At 42.9% G+C, this 24523-nt stretch overlaps 1 protein-coding gene across 2 annotated transcripts in view; it reads right to left on the bottom strand.

The window, feature by feature from the left end:
- Positions 84 to 24523, bottom strand: part of SHTN1 (shootin 1) — a 57973-nt gene continuing 33533 nt past the window's right edge. For both annotated transcript variants that reach the window (XM_021398302.1, XM_021398303.1), the window contains exons 9-17: positions 19272 to 19418; positions 19035 to 19188; positions 16894 to 16999; positions 15053 to 15135; positions 12493 to 12602; positions 12239 to 12292; positions 9682 to 9802; positions 9268 to 9451; positions 84 to 1997 (exon numbers count right to left, since the gene is read on the bottom strand). In XM_021398302.1, coding sequence (XP_021253977.1) covers positions 1787 to 1997; positions 9268 to 9451; positions 9682 to 9802; positions 12239 to 12292; positions 12493 to 12602; positions 15053 to 15135; positions 16894 to 16999; positions 19035 to 19188; positions 19272 to 19418 — 1170 coding nt within the window. In that variant the 3' untranslated portion in view covers positions 84 to 1786. The remainder of the gene's footprint in view (positions 1998 to 9267; positions 9452 to 9681; positions 9803 to 12238; positions 12293 to 12492; positions 12603 to 15052; positions 15136 to 16893; positions 17000 to 19034; positions 19189 to 19271; positions 19419 to 24523) is intronic.

Genomic DNA, 24523 nt, shown 5'->3' with positions numbered 1-24523 from the left:
GCACAAAGCTGCAATTTGCATCACTAGGAAGCTCGCCTCAGTCTGAAGCAGGGAATAACAAGTCAACTTCACAAGGTCTGGGAAACTTGTCAGTAGTCTTTTTAATAAGCAACGGTGAAAAGATAAATAAATTATTTACATTGTAGGTAACAAAGAGTTTACATAAAAGAAGTATTTTTCTAAAACTTCTGGGTTTTTTTTTATAATTTGAAAATTTGAACATATATAATACAGCAGTAATAATTCAAGGAGAAATACATTTATAAAACATCGCGTTTTATGTTCAGTGTAACAGATACGCAAGTGAAAAATTAACCACCAAAACCACCACTACCCTCCAGGAAGCAAGGTATCAAATGAGGAGAGACAAATTTCCCCAGGTTTAGGAATTCAACACAGTTCAGTAATTAGATCAAATCCAAGATTTTCTTAGCAAACATGCAAAAACACCAGAAAAGTTGTGAAACCACCACACTCGTTACTATCACTTTATTTGGAGGAAAAGCACCAGACAGTTGCATGCAGAGCCAAACTAACAAACTCAGAACAGCCATCCTTCAATACTATCACTGTTTCAAATCATTAAATTAAAAAATCCAAGTGCATTCAGGTACACGACCACGCAATTTCAGTTACGCTGATCTTCCTTAGGCTTGCATTTGTTCCCTGATTACATTTGTTTGTTCATTATAACAGAATGAGATACCGTGTTGGATTTAGAAAGAAGCTACAGGGGAATGTGCACTGGCAGTGCAGCAAATCAACTGTGCACCTATCTCCCTATCTTGGTAGGAAATAAGGGCTGAGGGAAACTGGCAGCTGCGTTACCGAATACAGAAATCTGAAGTGTTACCTAAAAGAGAACTTACTGCCACCACTCTGTACCAGGATCAAAGCAAGGGATTCTTTGTTGATGGCACAGGGTTTCACCTGGGAGTTCTCAAAATGTTGGTTCCAAACAACCTGCAGTCCTACAACGGCTGAATCCCAAACGCAGGGAATTCCTACAAGCCCAGAGTAGCTCATTCTTGCAGCAGCACACACAGACTTCAGTTGCATCTGTACCAAACTGCTACATCAGACTGAAAGAGAAACCAGGAGATAAATCCTCCTTGGAAGAGGAGAGCACCGCTCTCTATCCACAGACTTCTGGCACTGCCTCTCGTTACCAGAAGGCTTGGTACCAAGAGGACACGCTGCTCTGCCTCCACCTCCGGGCCTGCTGTCTGCTGGGGAAACTAGAACAGAAGTGTTAGGCTTTGTGCTTTCAATTTCATCCAGGTGGCCTGCATGGAGGCAGCTGTGAGGAGATCTATAAAACCTTTTTTTTAAGTAGGTATCAAAATATTTTTAAAGCAACGTGTCTAAAAATTGTTTGGTTTGTTTTAATTATCAAAATACCCCCGTACTAAAACTGGGGTGAGTGCAGTCACCCGCACAGGCTCTGTCCCAAATCCAAGAGGGACGCAGGGGGCTTCTGGACCTTTCACAAAGCATCTTCTCAATAGAAGATGAATTGAAAAAGCCTTTTCAAATACAGTTTAAAGAAAAGGAAGGTAACTGTCAATGTCTAAGAAAATATTAACCATACCTGCAAAACTAAAATGGGAAAGGGATGTTGAGTAATATAGAATTATTTAACACTAATGCACGTAACAAAGCTGCATACAAAAGACCATTTCAATCCGTACTACTGAAAACCGTTTGGAATGCAGACTGCAGCCCCTCGTACCACACCTAAGCAACTGATATGACTCCCAAAAGTTACAGCCTTTCAGCATGGAGATTAACAGCTAGAACTGTCTGTCTCTCTTATTTTCTCAACGTTACTTTCCTTATGCGGCGGCTCGCGTATTTCTTCTTTTGTTTTGTTCTGATGCAGCGTGTTTGCAGTCATCTGATCTCCACCGGTGGACACGGGATCTAACACTACAACGGATTCTGTCTCTTTTTCACTACTAGAAGCTTTTCTTGAAAATTCCATATGGCTAGGTGATCTAAAGGAAAAAGAGCAGAGATATGAATACAGATCACAATGCACGTACTGAGGAAAACAGCTGTAAATACACAGAAAAGCAATTATATTATTACTAGCATTTGTGACCAGGACGGGTCTACTAGGCTGGTAAATAGGTTTACAGAGTACAGCTGTTACAAACAGACAGCAGTGCACAAAATGCAACAGTCACATTTCCCTTCCTGAATCATTTGTTACACAAGCCAAGTCAGATATTTCACCAGAAAAATGAACTTACAGGACACTGAAGAAAATCCTTCGACTATGAAAGAATCATTTTAAAGATAACCATAAGAATGTATTTTCTCTCTGATCACCTCCGAGCTGGATTTAGGATCCCCTTGTCCAACAGAGCAGCGGCACCTAGAGAAAACGCTCCCCGTTCCTGTCTCCTGTAGCCCAAAACGTGGCTGCTTCTCCACACCTGCATCCCAGAGCAGCCAGCACAAGGCTTGCACTATACTACACATGACTGCACACCAGAAGCTAAGGGCAGCAAAACCAGATTTCCTACTGTGGCTCAACACCAGCAGGCTGGGAGCGAGTGTGAGTGAGTTCTGAAAAGACACCCCAATACAGAGCGGTGTTAGGCCTGTGTTCCCTGCTTTAGAAACGGGACTATGCCTTAACCGCTTGCACTGCAGATTCTTGCACTCAGAGCAAGGAGAGAGGAAGGAAAGGTCAGAGACACCAGGATTATTCACTGAGGCTGGCTTAAACGCTAACGGCACTTGTACATATTCAAAAGCTTTGTTGCAGCGCTGAGAGCACGCAGGTAAATCCTTAGATTAGCCAGCGTGCACCAGAATAGAACAAGGCCAACAAGAGGACAGCGTGACCCGAGCACGTGCCAGGTGGGGGTATTTCCCACGCCATCCTCAGGCTGCCCCCAGCAGCTGGCTTGCTCTGCAGGCAGGCAGCTCACGTGCAGGGGCTCCGATGCCCGTGGGTGCGTAACCAGACCTGCTCACAGAGAAGTCCTTAGGGCTACGCACCCACACCCAGCACGTCTTTAGATAGGGCCTCACACCACGGGCTGAATACAGTATGGAGGACTACACAGCTACAGCTGCAACCACCAAAATGACGGAAAACCCTAGCATCGGAAGGCCCTCTGTGCACTACATCCATTTACTAGTCCAGAGCCATTTTTTAAAACGTTTTTTTCACGCTTACTCATAAAGAATGGCCTTCTGTACTGCAAAGATAACACATTCTTTAAAGGAAAAAAGCAGAACCTACTGGAGACCAAAGAAAGAAATTCATCTAGTGGATCCATCGGCTATGAATTGCCCTTTCTTTTGACAAGTCTTTGTCCTACAGAAAATGACCAAGAAAAAAAGAGGTCACCCGCTCAACAACCAGAGCAACTGCGCTGACGGCGCCCGGCTCCTACCTGGGCAGGACAGCCAGTGTGCACGCTAAAGGCACGCAGGCGTCCCCGCAAACCGCAGCTGGCAACACTCGCCGTTTCAGAAAGCATTAACTCGGGTCACTGCTGAAGCGCCGGATGCATCGCGTGAAATCCCACGCTGAAGCTTTCACTGCAAGAGTTGTCTCTAACGTTCGAACTTTGGTGTAAGTTAATTAATGCAGAAATCGGTGCTAATAGATGCGGTTTCGGACTCGTTTGATTACTCATCGGAAGCTAGCGATCTCAGAAGGAAAATCGTGTTTATTTTACGCAAAAGTTGCCAATCGTTGCAGGAAATACACGGTGGAGTATTTTGAACGTTACGGCAAATTAAAGTTTTTAAACCAGCGTAACCAGAAGAGGGTTATTTTTAAAAGTGCTACCTCTGAAAAGCTGATTGCCCAACACGATAAAAATGGTCAAAGCCATAAATGCCAAGTTCATTTCTATTTCACTTTGGAGGTAACTATCTTTCAAATCCCAACAGCTGGACTATTTAATACAATCTGGTGAATCAAAGTATAATTCTTCACTGGGCTCACAGTGGGGAGTCTGCATTAGTGTATGGCAGCATTCCAACAACTGATGCACAGCCAAACGCTCTGAAGTCTGTTTCATTTATAACAAAAATGGATAAAATAGCAATCATATTTACCACCTTCAAAGGTCAGAAAAATGAAAGATGTCGATATAAAGTAGTTTAATGGAGAAAACCAGTGATTAAACCAGAGTTTCAAGCGTAAAAATAAGAATTACTATTCAGACGGTGTTGTACTAGCATTCCCTTCTTCAAATCCTTTACACTGTTGCAGCACCAGTCTGACAGTGCTGCTGTTAGAGCCGAGGTATTGTTGGAAATTATTAACCCTATTGATGAGGTATTCGTAGCTCCTTTTCAATAGTTGTCAAGAGCAGAATGCAGGCATAATAAAGTTCCAGTGCAAGAATGAACATAATTTTGGTGCCCTCTTCTTTCAAAAAACAGCTCTTGCCATTACAAATGAAGCTTGGAAAAAGCAATTAGTACAGCTGTAGTTAGCCAGTTTTGAATGATGACAGATTTGTCCAGCCAAGGTAGCTCTATCTGGCCCTGTGCAAAGCTCTTCCCTCATTAAGATCGTTAATATCGCTATCAGTATTCTTGCTACTTGTCCAACTACAGCGTTAAGCCAGAAATCGAGATCCTACTTCTATGATTCATACATAATTGTTCATAGCCCTGCATATATTTTTATGACTAAATACATAAAACCTGTACCATGAAATCCAGATATAAATGCCAAGTGCTTTTTAGATTAATTGTATGGGACATGCAAAGTCCCATGCAGCTTTACGAAGAGAAGAGTATCAAAAGCAATAAATAGAAGAATAAAGGGACGTACCGATGGATCATCAGTGAAGCAGTGCTGCTGGGCCTCTTGGAAATCATTTGCAGTAAGAATACAAAAGGACAAACTCAGTGTCAGATTGTCAACTGAGACATGGACTTTCTTTGTTTCCTCTGGTTAAGATTATACCCTGACTGTTATGTAACCTTCCTTGACGCTCATGTTCATGAAGTCACTGAAACATATTTCCATTAGAAACCAGAATTTTAAGTAGATATTCGCAAAAAAATTTTGGAAGAAGCCTCACCCAATTTCCTAACGGTATGTAAAAGCAAAAGGCTAAACGGACCAGTCAAGAAAAATTCCTTTTTTTTTTCTTTTTAAACACGGTATTTAGAAAACACTGCCCAAAATCAACTCCAGCAATGCCCACTGTGCAAGCATGGGGAACTGCAGGTTGGTCCTGTGCCTGGAACCCAGGCTGCTAAGAAGTGCCCTCTGACACAAAAGCCAGCATTTGCACAACACCCGATCAGCAGCCTCTGTCTTTCAGCAAGGTCCCGGCTCTGGGGCACTGAGACACCTGTAGCCCCTCTTCATAAAAAACTGCTCTTAAACCAAACAATAGTAAGAAATACACCAATTACAAGCCTGCAGAAGGCTTACGTTAAGAAAAGAACTCCATCATACTACGGCATTTGCCCAATGCAGGTTACAGGGGATGCAAACAGCGACACAAGTGAATTAGTTTGCTGGCTAGAAGTAGAAGTGGTCAATGCAGCAGCGAGCAGAATGCAACTGCAGACTGACTGCGCTATGCAGGAGCAAGTCATGGCAAAGTGTTCCCATTTCAGGCACTGTTTTGAAAATGCTCAAAAAGATCAGCAAGAGTATTTCCAGGAAGCAGCTTCGGGAGCTTCTGCCTGCAATGAGTTGGAGCACATAGCGCACGGTCTAAGAAAAACATGTGACAGTAGCTTTTAAAACAGTTAAAACTGAGGAGACCTCAAACTTCCAGAACATCCCATTGTTTCCTTCGTTTGTTCAGACCAAATTGCCCGTGCTCAAGCTGCCCTGGAAAACCTTTGTAGCTCTGCCTCGCCGCGGCTGAGCCGCTTCCCGCAGAGCTGGTGGCTGATTCAGGGGTACTAAGATTACAGCCAGGAGAAGGAGGACAAATCCTTTAATTGTATAAAATCATGAGATTAAGACTAACCCTCTCTGTGGTTCACCGTTACCAGAGATCTCTGCTGCCCAGAAACAAAATGTTTACCAAATTCTGGGGGGAGGAACAGGAAACAAGCAAACAGGGCAGAGCCAGACACACCTTTCCCTCCTGTGTCTCTGCACCGCAGGGAGGCACGGGACGCTCCCAAGAGAACCACATTGTCACCAAGTCTGTTCTAAGCAATTGTCACAGATTTGTACCCATGCTGCGTTAAACATCTGGGAAACGATTACTGGAGGAAGTTACCTGAATACTGAGATAAGGCCTCAATCCCTCTGTAGGACACATTATTTACGTCCTCCCCTCACCATCACCTCAGCTAAACTTCACACATTCCAAACCATCTGCTCCAGGGCTCCACGCCTCTGTTCTAACTATTTCCTGTATGGAAATGGCACCTAACCTTTTGGTTCACACCCTAAATTTTCCTTCTGAATTAATTTCTGTGATTGAGATATCCTCAATTAGTCTGAATACCAGGACGTCTCAGCGTGAACCACACTTACTTACATTACAGGCTTTTTCCACTACCCTTCCAGTGCGACCAGTGTCAGCAGCCCACCTGATTCTGCAGGGGGCGATGCTTTGGAAACACCGAACCGTACTGATAACCACGTTCTGCACGGAGTCCTGCTAAACCAAAGACTGCAGTTTCACTACCTCCTCAGTATTTGGGCTGTCACTGAGCTGCGCTGGTGTGGGAACCAGGATTTCACCCAACGAGCCAACTTCTGTCAGCGCTGTTCACAGACACATCTTCAAACACGCGTCCTTCTTTCTCCATGAGAACAGCTGTACTTAACTCAACGTGAATAGAGAATGTCTTGAAGTATTACTCCGCCTCCTTCAGATCACAAGTCTTAGTAAAGGGATGGTGCAGCAAAGAAAAACACCTCACGCATGACTATCTGTAAGGTTTTCTGTAAGGAGCTGTACATTAAAATCAAGCTGGGAAAAAAAAAAAAAGAGTTAAATACTGCACTGGGGAGAGACACCTGGGGATTATGAGACACGCAATCCTCTGCCATGCTATGAAAGGTTTGCTTGGCTGCTGCAGGCAGCTGAGGGAGGTCACACCTCTGCCAGATTCCAAGGAATCGCACATGACGAGACAGCTGCATCGCTTTAGCTCCGCTATGAATGAGGAGGAGCGCCACGATAAATCTTTTGTGTGCCTTTGTCAGGGAGGGTTCCCGGTGAAAGCCGCACGCGGTTTGTTTAGTTAACACAGACTGCTTTAGGAAACAGAGCGCTGCACCGGCAGCAGGCACGCAGGGAGAACAAACAGTCTGTGCTTTGCACCCGTGCCTTCACAGTACCCTTCAGGGTTATGCACGGAACGAGCTCTCGCGCAGCCCCTGGGCCAGCCACTAAAGGCTGCATCACATCTCCTGGCTCAGCTTCACCCAAGGGTGAACCCCAGGATCCGGTGCATGCACTGAAACCACTGCAGGATGCACGTGCGCAGCGAAAGGGGACAACAGGGAGATTCCCTTCAGAAGTGCACCGTGATCCAAGCTAAACTGCCTGTACAGATGCGCCCAGGGAAGCCTAGAACACTGCCTGCTTACAGATCTAAGCTGCCAGATGTGCAAGACGAATGAACTTCCTTCTGACACCTTCTTCAAATGAGCCATGCTTCACCATGGCACTACACAGCCTGGGGTCTGGAGGCTGCCTCTGCTCACTTTAGCCACAAGCAGCACCCAGGAGGCAAAGAAAAGGAACTGCACTTCAGCAGCACCTGGGCTACTTCCACCCCAGCACCTCCTCCCTCCCCTTGGGAAACCATCCTTAGTGCTGAGCCTTTCCAGCTTTACACCGCTGACTCGGAGCAAAGAAGCCCTGCAGCACTGAGGAATCTGGCCCATCGCATTTGTTTTAATGCTTTAAACAGATAAATTAAAATGAAATATGTCTTTTAGGATGTCACTGAATAGGCAAGCTGAGAAATAAATTGAGCTTCATGTATGCTTTTATAACACATAACAACTGTGACTGTCAACACAAGATCCTTTTCACTGTCAATTCACCACGCATTCTGCAAGACCTTGGGGCCTGCAATTATTTCATTTCCTTTCTTGCAAATGCAATTTCCACTTAGTCTGGTGGAATAAAAGGTAGACAAAAGGTGGTGGGAGTTGCTGTGTTTTTTGATTAAGGTTATCTGCTCAAAATTGTGGAAATCCACAAACTACAAACACAGTATTTTTCAGGAACAACCTCACCCTTCTGTCAGGGAGAACCTTTCTGGCAGTCCAAGAAAATGCAGCAGCGTTATTCACATCCAATTACCTGTTGAACAAATCTTCATCTTCCTGATTAAATTAAAATGAAGTTCATCTTTCTTCTATGGATACTTTAATGAAATAAAAGGGGAAAATACACACGAGTGGAAAAAGCGGTCTGCTTTTAAAACTCAGTGTAAATTAAATAAAACTGCAGGGCTCAGAAAGGAAATCGGGCTCTTCACCCATTCAAAAAGAAATGATAAAAGTACCTGCAGGAGAGCGAGGTAAATATCAGATCATAAAAATAGATGTGAGCAGAACTTCCAAGCAAGTGCACAGCCCGCCTTCAAAAGGAGCCTGGTACTGTTACGAAGCAGCAGAAATCCTCCAGGGATCTGACTGAGATAAATACTGCTGAAGCAGGTTTACCTCCTTGATACTGAACTGGCACCTCGGATCTTCAATCCCTCGTGATAAAAGATCCTTCTATCAGCTGGGCACATCAGTACTAACTGCTTTTTTGTTCTCCTCTGAAGAATCTTCATCTTGGAGATTTCAAGGTAAGTCACAACTTTTATCAGAGAACGGTTAAGAGTAACAGCCTGCATCGTTTCCGTGCAACAGAAACCACCCAGCACAACTGCAAGCAGACCAACGTGAATCATGTGATTCTATTTGAAAATACTATATTGAAAATACGGAGCTGAAACCATCTTAAAAAAAAATCAAGAGTTAACTACATAACTAAATGTCCTCTTCAGGATAAGGAAAAACCCTCAACTTTGCTACTCCTCAAAAAATCTTGAGTTCTTTTTTTTCGTGGTAGAGAAGATGAACATTTTTTTTTAATGAACAATGATCACAGATTCTACAGGAAAAGAGCTTTACTACAGGAAATTCAACTGCCTCCATGTGGGACAGAATTATTTGAGGAGTCGCTGATCGTACATTTATCCCATTAAGCTACACTGAAGTGAAATCACTTCCAAAATGCACCAGCTAAACAGATCTGGTGCTGAAATCTATCTAGAAAACCATGTTCTACTTACTGTAACATAGCTTTGGAACCTGTGACACCTTTCAGCTGGCTGGAAGCGGGACCTGAATCGGGTACTTTGGAACTGAATTCTGCCTCCAAATCTTTCTTCTTCAATGCTGTTTGTGCACCACTGGCTTCTGAACCTAACACAGGCAGAGATTTTGATTCCGACGTGGCCAAGATTCCAGTGGGATCTGAAACCCAAAGAAAGTTTAAAGGTTACGTTAGCCAAGCTGACTGGACTAGAGACAATGAGTAAGAAGAACAGAATTCAAGTCAGCTGCAAAAATCAAAACGGAATTTTAAAGAGTAATTTTAAAGACACAATGGCTGAGACAGCGATGGTACAGAAGAGAAGGTAAATCTTCAAGAGTGTCTTAATGCAGGGGTAGGAAGAGGCCTGTGAAGGAGTCAGGACACTTACTGCCACTGTCCTGGTCAGTAGTCACTTTCCGACGCCGCAGAACTCGTTCGAGCTCTGTTTCACCACTGTCTGTTTCGAGGGACTTCAAGCTTCGGGAACTAGTGGATTTGTTCAGTGTTTCCTACAGCGAGAAACAGGCACACACAGCTGAGTATACAATAAACCCTGCCACACCTCCCACACGTGCAATGTGACAGCCTTCTAAGCTTCTGGAAGACAACTGCAGTTCTAGATCAGTTGCAAAACTCTCCCTATAGTTTAACAGAGAGCATCTAGACCCCATCTGTGGATTAACCATACCTGCCTACCTTTGAGGGTTGGTATCAGGCTTAAGAAAGATGCTGTGGATCACTAATGAACGAACTCTGATGTTTGCAGAGAAACACTAATTTCTTCCCTCTTAAAATTTAAACCATCTTCAAACACTGCCCACTGCCTCTATTAGCAAATGTCAAAGAGCCATACTGCACTCGTCCAGCACGTTGTGCATTTAATGTGCTTGTGTTGTACTCAGGTGCGCACACCTGACCTGGAGAAGTCATCGTGCACTAGCTGCAACTGCAACATGTTATTATATCCTAAAATCCAGTTCATCTGGCATAAATGTGAGCGTATTTCCACGTACTTGATGGTTTCTCTTATGCCCGAGATCAGATCTCAGATTAAAACAGTATTTTACACATACACGATAGAAATCCAGTGCTGTGTTGTCACTGCTCTATGCCAGCGTTAGCATTTTGTATCAGCTAAGCTGTGACAGCAGCATTTGCTTAAAGGGAAGAAAAGAAAAATTGAAGCCCATGACTTCCCAAAGGTGCCCACATGAATTTTAACAGGCATGCATGCCTCTCCCACCTGACAAGAGTCAGTTGCTGGATCAGCACCCACTTAAACATTTTGGAGAAAGTTTACGTTCATCGTATAACTGAAACTATGGCATCCGTATGCTATCTCATTCTCCCTCTGAGTCTTGCCATCTTTGGGAATCTCTAGGAAATCTGTTGACTCAGTCTTCCAAAACATGTCAGACTCCTATACATTTTTCCAGAGCATAAATAGAATATTCTTAACAACTTCTGCTGACAAACATGTAGATTCTGAGTGGGAACAGCCAATGACAAAAGGAAGTGTCACCGTAAGCTGCAAAAGCTGAGCTGCTTTCAGGCTTCTAGCACAAGAATTAATTCATCACCACCACCACATCCCCCTCCCAAAAATGTTTCCTTTGACAGCTGTTTGAGATTTAACTGAGAAAATGCATTCTTATTGAGCACTGTGCTCCAGATCCATACTAACATACACATTCAAAAGCAACTTGAGCAACTGAGTTGCTCAAACTCTGCGCTTTACAGAACATAAATGCTTTGTTTGTAACAATTATATGGAGGTCTCCATGAAATGCATAATTAGCATAGTAACAACAAACGTTTACTCCATCACATCCCACCCCCATGTTTGTTGTCTGACTGTGCATAATGACTGGTCTCAAGAGCAGACTGGAACTGGGTTCTACATAGTATGTCTTACACTGCAAATATCCTTAAGAACTCAAAAACAACAAGTCAGACACTGTAACTATAGATCTCCTTCTGCTTCCTCTGAAGTACATAATCAAGTCTCCCTTGCTGTCAGTGATACAGCCTCAAAGAAATAAAACTGCTGTTAGAAAATGAAAGGGCCATCAGCGGGGCCGTGGAGTCCGCACAAGTACAAACAGCACACCACAGCAAACAATGCACGTACTGATGGAGTTCCATTTAAAGCAACCTACATGTTACATTTTATTCCTTTCCTCTTTTCCTCCATATTTAATTATGCACCCCCCCCAATTACAGCTTGGCATTAAGGTCTGGTGGCTCTCTAGATTATTTCTTCCCTTCTCCCCCTGCTTTAATGTGATGGGAAAAGACTCGGTTTAATATGTTATGATTTTAAGTCACTATTAGCTATTTGCACTGCAGTGGCTATTCTCTTTGCTGTACTGTCTTGCATCACCCAACACAATATTGAAGTTACTATCCAGGTGCTATTATGGCTGATCAGAAAAAGTCTTATCTGCTGTGGAGTGGGTGTGTTCTGCTTGGAGATAGGTAGGATTTTGCCATATTCCACCTTACAAGGGCAAAATTCCAGCTGATATGCTGAAGTTGCACTTCAACTTCAAAAGTTCTGAGATCACAAAAATCAGGGAGCAAGAACTATGGCTATACCCGAGTGTTTGATACACTTCTAGCACTTGTGCAAAAGAAGCAATGCAATATATGAATTAAGGAGAAAAGGAAAGCAAGCTTAAGCCCATTACTTTTAGAAGGACCAAATACAAGCCTAATATCTATTCATCACTGAATAAAGACATGTGGAGAGCTATTCCAAATCAGCTTTTTACACATACAAAGACTAGCGAGCTCTTGCTCTTTTTAGCCTATGTCTATGCTATCTGCGGCTTCAAACCAAAATATTGATACAGAACTTTCAATTACTCAAGCCTTTATGCACAGAAGGTTGTGTCAGCTCAATGAGAAGAAAACACTGAAATATAGATTGCACGTGATCTCACCAGAATCCCTTTTAATTCTTTCATTGCACTTTCAGAGGGCTTTGGTGCTTCTGGCTGTAAACAAACATAACACACATGTTAAAAAAATACATGCTTACTAATCTGGCCCAGCTGAAATGGGCCATGACAGACAAAGCAAAGCAAGAGAGAAAAGCAAGGAAAACGTATTCAGTTGAATCTTCCATAGAAATTTGTTTTTTTTGTATGAATTACTATACTCAGTTAATATTGCTGCTTTGCTGTTTATTCCAAACCTTTGTTTTAGGTCTGCTCGACTGGTTGACTGGTCTCAGATGAACTCCCTTCTTAATTCTGTCCATCATCTCTTCAACAGCTTGTCTCTTCAGATCCGTAACTTCTTCACCTGTTCCAAAATCAAAGAGTATATCACCATTCCAAATACGAACTACACAGGAACAGTAAAAAGAAAACAACATGTTAAACAGACAGTCTCCTAACCAGCTTGCTTGCCATACCCAGCCAAAACTCAAATATCATGAAACAAACAGGCTGATTTTCAAGAGATTCTCTATCTGCAAAATATTCAGGAGAAACTGGAAGCTATGTGATGAAGCTAAGCAATACCTGTTAACTTTTCAGAGTCCTGGATACTGTAACAAAAGACACTTGATGTCACATACCAAAAAGGGGAAAAAGATTACTTAAAAGAAACACGTGGAGAAATACGGTCGATGCTATTCAAAGCTGCAATGTTGTACCTTATATAATAGGAATTTTAAATAGACTTTTGATCTCTCACTTGTCAGGGTACTATTGATGATTCATAGAAATGCAGTTTCTGCATTGTAAGCCAATTTAACGTTGGGCTTTAATTTCACAAACAGGCTGTTTCAAATATAAAAGCTTAATTGGTGGTATGGGATTGAAACCACTCATCCTAAGTCCTTAACAAGGGTCAAAACAAGCCTCGGGTTGGATATAACAACTCGATCAAGAAAGAAATTTTCCCTCTTTTTATTTTTATAAAGAACAGTTCAACTATTAAGAGAAGCAGCAGCTCACATGTGATTGAAGAAAGGCCAGAACTGTTGAAGCTTCCTAATAAATAATGAAATAGGATTTTGAGAGCTCATCGTAAATTTCGTAGTATTTCCTGCAATCACTGTTTCTAACTCTCAGCAAAAAGATATAATCAAAACATCTAGGATGCTTCAAGATAGCGAAACTTGATAAACGAACATAATTTAACTATTACTGAAAGATAAGATTGACTCTTCATCAGAGATCTCAGTACTAGGTCACACCTCATTATTTTACCCACACCAGCCACCTCGCTTCTCTCACACTGATAACCAGTCCCCAAAGATTCTCCAAGTCCAAGTCCACTCCACTCCTCAGTTCCTCCCCTAAAAAATGGGTGGGAATGCTTCCTTTGCTCTTTCGCTTGTTGGTCCCATCCAGTAACCCAGCCATGCTTGCAATACCGTTACCATCAGCTAGCAGTAATTTTTCTTTAACAGTTATACCCTAAGCCCATCATTTCATCCTGGTTCGCTTCCCTAGACCCCTTCTTTGTTGAAGTGGCACCAAATAAGCTAAGCAATTTGCTACAAACAAACTTCTTCTGCTTTAGGAGAGAGAAATAACACGGAAAACCTTGTTTTTTTGACTGGCAACACTTGTCTGACTAGCTCTGACTCTTCAGGCACGCGTGATCCTTTATAAATCTGTATTTAACTCCCATTCTCAACCTAGTTGGAAACCTAAGTTTCCAGCTCCATTAAAGAAGAATAAAATGCAATTTCAGCCGTTACTTTACATGCAGAGCCACCTTAGTGCAAGACTGTTTTGTTTTAGTTTTTCAGTGTTATTAAAGGATTAACGGTACAGTCAACTTTGAGAGGTAACGTCATAAGATATGAATCAAGGGATAAAAACCGTAGCATTTAAACTAGCTCCATGGAAAGGCTCTGGACAGAAGAAATCACAAAAACGATGCCATTCTAAGCTGGAAACTTCCCTCTATGATCCACCACATAACCTGCATCCTGCTTCACGACTGCTGGTTTGTCCTGCTTCCTCCAGGAGCCTGTGGATGTGTAGAGCACAGGACATGCAGCTACAGCAGCATGTGGTAACGTGTCTGCTACACACTGGTTGTGCCTCTCAATGCTGCTGTAGTGTGCAGTACCAAACTGCTAGGATGCAACCCAGCAAGCTGTGCAGAGCCTAAACGGAACCCCTGCATTCTCCCCATCCATTTCACCCAGCACATCTCCGTACTCAGCTGAGCACTCACCTTGTCAGGTCCTTCCTACAAGTCTGGGATAAACATGAACACCCTTCTCCTCACAGGAAAAAAAAATAAAAAAGAAAGATACATTTCTCTGTCACATCAATGAGTGAAATCGGTGCCTCAATGTCTCTAATAAGCACGACAGCCAGAAGTAGGAAGACAGGATCTTCCTTTTGGTTACACAGCAAGTCTTCCCTAAGGTTTAGGACTGCTCGCACTGAAGTCCATTTGGAAAAAATAAACTGGATGCTGATCACAAGCTCAGTTGTAGGGGAACAGATAACTAAAGAGGGCTATGCAAATTTGCATGGGATCTTGATGAAGTTTACATGAGCAAAGCTACAATGCCAAAGATACCATCTGCCATCTCAGAGCTCATACAACTGGGCTGCGATCACATTTCTGGACTGCAAGGTAGATGAATATGCTGGGACACGGACAGCAATCGTTAATGCCGACAATTGCAAGTATTTGCATAACAATTGGTACGCACAGTTCGTTTTCACTAGCTTTGCCCAGCCAACGCCATACATAACTCGAGAAAGGACGAGCCATACCTGACTCCTGCTGAGGAGGTTTCTCCTTCTTGCTCACATTGGTGTTGGAGTGAGACCTCTTGCGAATCATTGACATGAGAGACCTTTGGGAAAAACAGAAGTGCAGACTATCACTCTGCCCTCTCCTACACGCTGCTAGAATGAACGCCGAACGTGCCACGCAAACAGCTTGCTTACACCTGATTATACAGCTTCTTACAAAAGACTCATTTAGCAGTTCCCGAATGCAGATGTATGTTCTGAATTACCCCCCACAATGCCTCCCATCAAAATGCACCAGAGAAATTTATTTCTTTTTAACAGACATTAGGCACAAATCAAAACACTTCAGATTTGAATATTCAAAGGCAGTGTCTCATTGTGACAAATGACAAATTGAAGCTGTTCCAGCATAAAAAAGAAAGAAAGAAGAGCTGCAGATATCGAAGTGAAGTATTATTCTCCAGAGGACACTTAAATATGGTGATCACTATCTCCTCACCAACTCCAAGTTTGTAATCTTCTTACAGTGTTAAATAATTATCCCTTCACTACAGTCAAAATCCAGGCAAGGAAATGATTCATTTTGAAGCCCACCTATATGGTCCTAGTTGCATTTAGTATGTCAGGAGGGCTTATCCCTCCCCATTGCTCCTTATGAAGCTGGGAGAACTCCCTGAGATAAAGCGTCAAAGCTCCAGCCCAGAGTAAAGAGAACATCCAGCACTCAGGTTCTGAAAGAGCTTATGATCACATAAATTGTACAATACTTGGAAGAAATGCTCTGATTTAGCCACCACAGGGCTTAAAACGGATAGTGCTATCGATCCCAATTAGTAAAGGACTCAATGAAAAAAAAAAAATCACTCACAAGTTAATTTGTGCTATATGTTAATGAGAAAGAAGTAGGCAAACCAAATGAGTTAATGAAGATAAAAGGAGCAAAAGATCGAACACAATTGTTCAGAAAATGTTTAGATTTCTAAAAACAGAGCAAGATGAACAAAGGTCTGAGTTTTCCCCACTAATCATTTGTCTTTACATATTTAATCCAGTAGTTAGCAAGACATCTGCATGTACTTCCCATGTTAGAAAGTGTTATCCAAGTTCATTTAAAAATAGAAAAACTAAAATGGAGCTAAAGAAAATCAAAAACAAGTGCTCACGCAAAGCAAGGAGAGCTCTTAGACTCCCAGAACGTTCTGAAAGTCGTATTTCTAAACCAAATGGGGACTGTTATGGAAGAAAAGGGGATGTGAACATCTGTCCCTAGTTCAACAGTGCACTGTAGTACGTGCTTTATTTCAAGCATATATAGAGCCAGCATGAAAATTAGCCATGTTCCTAACATTAAATAAAACACTTCAGGACTCCACTTACTTATGGCTAGTGCCCAATACATGGTATTAGTCCACTTCTTTATAGTCCTCTGAAAAATTCAGTCTTAATTTCATTTGACAGGAAGGGACAACAGTTATAACCCAAGATATCCTCCAGTTCAAAGGGCTATTCTTAGCAGCAGATTCAGGCAAGCACTTCACAGATCTATAATTACAGCTATCAGGTGAATGAAAGAAAAATCTCCTAAATTTAGAGGAGTCAGATGTCTCTCTTCCTCCAAAGTCACAGACAATAGATTAGGTTTGGGAAGAGAAGCACTGTTCCCAACTGGTCAGAGTGCAAGTCTGTTAGCACAGAGAGCGTGCAGCTGGCAAAGCGGCACGAACAAAACCCAAGGCAGACAGAGGAAACCTTTCTTATTTAAAGACACTTTTCCTCTTCGAATGCAAACTCACGTGATGTATTCTGTCTTCTGATGTATTCTTCAGTGAAGAACACTGACTCCTGACTTAAGCACTTACCGTATAGGGTTAGGAGGAGGCGGAGGAGGAAGAGGCGGCGGCGGTGGTGGCGGAGGAGGAGGTGCGGGATTTTCAGTCTGGTGTATTCGTTTTTGAAGTTCATCAACTGGGCAAGAGAAAAACCTTGAGTGAGTTCTCTGATTCTCACATCTGCTCTAAGAACAACTCTGATGGCTTAAGCAAAAAAGCTACTAATTAACCAAAAAACCACTCAGTTGCTAGGAAGTCCTGTTTTTGGCAACATTTTCTACTAAGAACAATCTCATGGATGCCCAGGATTCCCACTAAACCATTTACCTGGAACCTGGGCTACTTTTGAAACTAAAACGACACTCCCCTCAAACAGAATTCTTTCTATAAAATCGTCACAGGATGGATAGAAGTTCACCACATTCATGCTGCTACAATCTACTTGAGGCCTGTGGGCTGCACACCAGCCTCCTGCATTTCCATGGAAGCTGAACCAATCCTCATGAACATCAGAATACAAAATGGCATCATATGCAGCCTTAGATAATGAAGTAAGTAAGAGATGAGAGAAATTAATGAGGATGAGGCTAGAAACTGACATCACGTCTTGCTGATGGACTTGGCTTGTTTTTTCTCACCAAACAGCCCAAGCTGAGGGGGAATGGGATTCTCTCCCTTGGCTATGGTTCTCCTGTGGATGTGATTCTTCAGTTCTCATTATGATTAATCCAAATTCAAATTCCAATCTTTATCATTTAAAGTAAGAAAAAAATAACGGAGTGACATTAACCTCCAGGCACAAACTTTATGTTGACAAATTCCCTCTGAAGGACAAACAAGTCTGGAAGGACAAAATCCGCTGTGAAGTTCAGAATTTTTCAAAGACAGCTGAGAACTCTTATGCTGCCTAGGTGTATTTTTAAGGCTGGGTAATGTAAGGCTCCAACAAAAAACACTTCTCCTAAGCAACGCTTCTAACAAGCTTAAAGGTAACACTGCTTCTAAGGATAAGTTTCAGAAAAGTGGGGCTACACATGGAGTCTTATCTAATGGTAAGGATTTGGGACTTTTATGGGTTCAAGTGTTTTCATGACCAGACATCATACTTAAAACTAGTACCTGCTTAGGCCTTCAACTGAATAAAGGAACGAAAGCAAAGGCTTGTGCCACCAAATTAACAAACCACAGGCCAACAGTCCTTATAGTAAGTACTTGTAGTAAGGCTGCACACACCAGGGCTCCTTTTTAAAAGCAATTTTAAATAAAGAGCCATAAATAAACAAATTTCCTCACTCAATTTTACTCGTTCTTTAAAACTAGGAAAGAGGAGCACATTTTGGCTGAATATGAATGATTCTTTCACACAGAAACCCACTCAGATGTATATATCCATCTATAAGACTGAGGGCAATCTGACAACAGACTTTATTTGTTACAGAAGTTTTACAGTGTTGTTCCTTTACATGCATTCTAGACTAGTGACTAGTGACTGTTCTGAGTTTTGAAGGCAGCTGCTGAACCTCTCCTCATGGGAAGTGGAAGTCTGGATCTGGAGATCCAAATGTGGAGCCCTCAGTACAGGAGAGACACGGACCTGTTGGAGTGCATCCAGAGGAGGCCACAAAAATGATCCAAGGATGGAACACCTCCCTACAAGGACAGGCTGAGAGCTGAGGCTGTGCAGCCTGGAAAAGAAAAGGCTCTGGGGAGACCTCAGAGCTGCCTTTCAGTATCTAAAGGGGGGCTGTGAGAAAGAAGAGAACAGGCTCTTTAGCAGCATCTGTTGTGATAGGACAAGGGAAAATGGTTTCAAGCTAAAAGAGGGAAGATTTATATTAAATACAAGAGAAAAGTTTTTCACAATAAGGGTAGTGAAGAACTGACACAGGTTCCCCAGAGACCTGGCGGGTGCCCCGTCCTTGGAGACACTCAAGGTCAGGCTGGATGGGGCTCTGAGCACCTGATGGAGCTGTGGGTGTCCCTGCTCAGTGCAGGGAGTTGGACCAGCTGGCCTCTAAAGGTTCTTCACACAGTTCCACGATTCTGTGATCTCAGCTACACAAAAGCTGCTGCTTCTTGGGTCTCAAGTACAGCATGTGTAATTCCATTAGATGTGTACCATTCACTTACTCTACTGTACTTCTGAAAGTAAACTCATTACATGATTTTACCTGTATGCTTTAGGTCTCTTGCTTTTTCTTCAGAGTTCTGACACTTAAGCTCTAGTTCCTTTTTGTCTTCTTCTAAGAGTTCTAGCTGCTGTTTAAGACGACTTATCTCCTTATGCAGTGCTTGGTTTTCTAGCTGCTCTTCCAATTCTTTGACCTGCAGTTGGCAAACCACAGCATTAATTCATCCTTAAATTCAAGAAGCTTTCCAACATTCCTACATGAAATGAGTAGTTTTACCTTTTGTTGGTGTTGAAGCCTCTCTTCTTCTAACGTATGGGTTAGCTTCGCATTGTCATCCAAAGCCTTCAAAAGCTGCTGATCAGGAGCAGAATTTTGCAGAAGCAGCTGACTCTGCCTTTTCATCTTGTTTTGTTCAATAAACATCTGACAAAACAACCCCCCCCCAAACAAAAACAATAGTTAAGCAAAGTCTGATGCTATCTTGGGGGGGGGGGGGGGAAGAAGAGGCAACTGGAAAGAAAGCGACAAAGTTAATGTTGAGTTAACACAGTAAGGATAGAAGGGAAGGTGGTGAGAAAGAAGGGAAAAGAAAGCCTGAGAGTAAAATTTACAAGAGCTGAGATTACACTGAAAGGAATCAGAATAACCCACTGCCACACCTCTTTTACTTGCATGTTGGCAGTGTGATTTAACTGTATGTCTGAAATTTGTTTCCTAGAAAAATGAACAACCCAATTCTGGGAGCTCTGGAAAGATTAACGGGATTCAGGGTGGAGAAGAGTCTGTGAATTCACAAGCTATCTCCTCAACCACATCTGCCAGCCTCGGCATACAGCCCACTTACTGCATCACCTGGTATGTACGTGATTGAATATCTTTGGGAAATGCACTTCAGCCCATGTTTGTGTAATCTGAAAAAAGGCATTTCAGATCCATGTCAGCCTTTTACTTCTGAAATTCATGCTTTCTCTTTTTTCAGTTACATTTTAGATTCAGGGAATGGATACATGGAGGAAAAAGAATCCATCCCTTTAGAGGCATGACACTGATACAAATACCACGCATTGTCCTAGGCTTCACCCATGTCAGCATGTGAGATTCCCGTAACAGAGAAAACCTGCTTCTTGCAGTCTGCTTAGGTGCTTGGAGAATAATTCTTTCCTGTCCCCACAAATTTCTCAGTGAATTTCTTCTGCATCCTGATGTCTCTTTTAGGTAGCAAGGTGCCCACCAAACAGGAGGAGCCTGCACTTCTGTAGAGCTCAGCTGTTCCTAATCTTACAGCAGAAACCGAGACTGGGTCACGCTGAGATTTGAGATGAGTGTGCACAGGTCAGCAAAGCGTGCCACTTACAGCAGGAGAACAGAGAACAGCCAGGGGCTCCTTCAGACTGTTGAAACACTGCTCCATAGCGCAGCAAAAGCAAGAAGGTATTTTAAAAATGCAGTATTTCCAGTATAAATGTTCCATGAGATTTTGCCAGGTTCCTATACCATTTATTCCCCAGCCGAAATGACAGGAACTACATTCGGATGGACAGTTTCTCCCTGCTCAGGGCTGTTGCACTGCTAGGTGATTTGTATTTTTTAGTGCAATCGGATTGTAAAGAACCATCAGCTGATGCAGATTTGTAAGCAAGCACTCTGCCCTGTGATTTGCACAGACACTTTAACCGAGTCCTTCTAGAAAGCCCCTCTCTTCTGGCAGCATACGCAGAATGAGAAGCCTCCTGACCGCGCTGAACTTTGAACTCTCCGTGTATCCTGCTTGACTCCGCGTGCCAAGTAGAGCCAATTGATGCGGCCTTAATACTAATAAAACCAATAGAGAACACTTCATCGAGCAGCGCTGTGCCACGAGGCAGGCGATAAAGAACTGGAAGCATTCGATGAAGGGGAAACAATGAACGCAGGCTCTAGTACTATGCTTTGTTATAAAACAAACCCAAACAAATTTACTACAGCACACAGAGAGCAGAGAAAGAGCTTGCCTTCTTCCTGTCTGACCTACTCAATGAAACGGGGTGAACTGCCAAGGCTTACTGCAGGTAGGAGCCTTACCCTCCCCCCAGCTTTCTGCATGGCTCACTGCGAGCAGGCCTGGGGCATGGCCATCATCAGGGGCTGTGTGCAGGCAGAGGGAGACCGCAGCCAGCCCCTGCTTGCTGCATGCGGTGCACGGCCTTTCTGGTGAGCTGCACAGTTTGCCACCCGGAGCAAACATTCCGCACAGGAAGAGAGCTCACAGTGCACTGCTTTGAGCCAAAGCGTAGCGTATCAGTTTCCCATCCCAAAACCGAGACAGTCACATCTGTGGCAAGAACAATTGAAAGGCAAAAGAAGTTGGGAATCAGCGCTACCCACTTCAACCTGTAAAGGTTTACCTTTGTATTGCAACTCCTGTATTTGTTGAGCCTTTTATCTTCTTAAGAGTGACTGCATCTTGAAAAAAATCATACACTTCTAAATCATAGAATCTTTTAGGGTGGAAAAGACCTTCAAGATCGCCAAGTCCAACCATCAACATGATGTACCAAGTCCCACCACTACGCCATGTCCACTAGTGCCATGCTCACACGTCTCTTAAATGTCTCTTAAATCTCCTCCAGGGATGGAGACTCCAGCACTGCCTTGGGCAACCCCTTCCAATGCATAAGCACCCTTTATGGGAAGAAATTTCTCCTATCGTGTGCAGTCTAAACCTCCCCTGGCACAACCGGAGACCATCGCCTCGCACCCTCTCACTTGTCACCTGAGAAAAGAGAATTCCTTCATTTCCAGTTAGCTTTATTAGTTACTTTCACGACATGGCAAGTATGTTCCTTCTTACAGTACATGCGAAAGGGTCTTCTCCACCATGAAAGAAAAAAAATCTTTCTTGCTTTTAACTTAGTTCTGCACCCAGATACGTGGTAACCAATTTCTCATGGGGAGTCACATCTATTCCAAAAGTTGCTTCCGCTCCTGCAACTTAAAGCACCAGCATACTCTAAATGAAAGGCCAAAACTAGACACGATGGTCATGGCACATAATGCAGAAAAGAGCTGGTGATGAACTGACTGCAAGTTTATGAGAGGTTGCTCTGTGTGTTTGACACAGGATAAAAGAGACTTGTACAATAATTCTAATTTTAAATTAAAACAATTACTGCTTTAGCAAGGTTGGAACCTGTCTGCCTGCACAACCCTGAATATTATCTAAAGAAACTGCTGAAAGGGCAAAATAGCCACTAACAGGATTATTTGGACCAGGTGGAATTTAACCAATTGATGGATTAGTTCCGACTCTGCCACCTGCTAGACAATTATCTGCAGAGTATCCTCATCAATGCCAGAAACATCAGTCAGTGCTGGGGGAATCTACGGAAACCACGACCAAAGGCAGACCGCAAAGGATGTGCACCTATCATCTCCTTTTTACAAATGTGCAAGTGCTGCACAAACCAGCCGCGCATCTCTCCCTTGAGTTTACAAAAGGAAGCTCTGAAGTGCAGAAAATCTGTGATTTGGTCACGTTCCACCAAAAGACTGCCCAAAAACTGGGGGGGGGGGGGGGGAGTGAAACCCTGAAAATAATAAAGGCTCCTCCCTTGACCTCAGTGAGGCCACACCTCGTTCTCAGACCCCTGCTCTAACCACTGCCCTACAAAGCATTCACTGCAGCTGTTTTTTGTTTACCCCAGAGCTACAAAAAAAGAATTCTTCCTAATTAAAAAGAAGTTAGAAAGCAACTCTGTTGGTGTCAAGTCCCTGGGAACTGCGAGCCTCATTCAAGCAATGCTGAGGGTACAACTGGATGCTTTCCAGCTAACTCTTCTCCCAGAACCAAAATGAGGCCAAAGGAAATGCTTTAATATCCATGTGCTGCTATGTTTCTAAAAAACTGTAACACACTCACGACATGAAGCCACTTTTTTTTTTTGTCTTAGCTACAGTTTGAAAGGGCAGAATAACATCTGAATACTGCAGCGCTGCTAAAATAAGGCAATCACTGGCAGCACAAAGCAAAAGCAGAGTCAAGGGCAAACACTACTACAAGTAGAATAAAACTAGGTACCTATTAAGGCAGAGACAAATTTTGGAAGCTTAAACAGAAAAGAGAGCAAGATCAGTCAACTGACCAGCTGGCCCTGATGTCAAATCCCTGGCAGGACAGCTCCATCTCCTCCACACCCTACTGAGGAATCAATAAATCAACCTCACGGTGTGGTAAAGCACTCATTTACATAAGCCATAATCTACAGGAGCCAATGTCTTTTGCAATACAGATACCCTGAAGCCTTATATTCCCGTGTCCGCATGTGTATTAAGTCACCAAGAGAGGCAGGATCAAGGTACTTGCATCTCCCCAGGGGAACAAACAGGCTGTATGAAGGATTTTATGTGATGTGGGAAAAAGAGTGATCTTGCCTGATTATGGCTTGACAGAGCACTAAGTGACTCTAAATTTAGGAGGCACTCTGGATTTGAAATGCAAGACCAAGCGTGTATTTTAGTTCAATGGCTAATAAGGAGAAATATGTATACACACACTTCAACTTCATAACTGCTGAACTGTGCCGTATTATCAAGGACATCGGGGCTCGTGAGCTTCACTGCTTATGAGTATTACAGCAGGAAACAATGGCTGGTGTTGTGGGGTTTTTTTCAATGGAAGAGTTGATAAACAGACACACCTCATTAAAACACATTAAGAAACTCAGCCATAGTTTGGACATTGACCTAGAAATGCTCTCCCTACACTCAGGCTCAATGCTACATATCAAGCAGTGACATTAGCCCAGTGTGAGTTACAAAGCCTGTGTGTTCTAGTGGGTTCATAGGTTTCTGAAGCACTACTTGGGGAAAAAAAAGCTACAACAAATAAATGGTTCTGAAGGAAGCTTACTTCAGCACACGCTTAGCTTTAAGTGCACACGACATTACTCAGATCTGAAAACTCTCTATCAGGCTCTTATATTCCTGCCTTGGATCAGATCTACTCCCACAGAGAGTAACCACCCTGAGATGTCAAACAGAAAGACAGGATTACTAAAACAGCTAATAGCGAGGGCACGGATGGCACACGATGAGACTCTCTTTAACAAAGAACAACAGGAGTTATGGGAAGCCAGAGCATTTCTAGCAATTTCACAGATTGGGATTTTCAATGGAGCTAAAGACTAACCCTAGATTTTCTAAGTGCCACAGAACCAACCTGACTGTCAATTAGGACCATGGGTATAAGCAACACGCAGCAATGGGCAGCCAGCAGTCACTCCCCTCTTTCCAAATGATCCATAATATTTTATGAAAGAGGAGAAAACCTCCTCATTTTTTTCCTAACAGAGTAAGTGCCTGAACGGTAAAATACAACAAAAAACAGGAAGGGGGAAAAAAAAAAAGAGAGATACCAAAGAGTTTCGTATATACATCTGTTAATCTGTTACCATTTCACAAGCTTGTTCCTGGGAAAAAGCTTGATGAAACATATTAGTGTTGGATCATGCTTCGAAAGTACTAACATCCAAGCTTAGGAGAATTCAAGT

The sequence above is a fragment of the Numida meleagris genome, chromosome 5, assembly GCF_002078875.1.
Source record: "Numida meleagris isolate 19003 breed g44 Domestic line chromosome 5, NumMel1.0, whole genome shotgun sequence".
In the NCBI taxonomy this organism is placed as follows: Eukaryota; Metazoa; Chordata; class Aves; order Galliformes; family Numididae; genus Numida; species Numida meleagris.
This window is presented reverse-complemented; position numbering and strand designations above follow the sequence as displayed.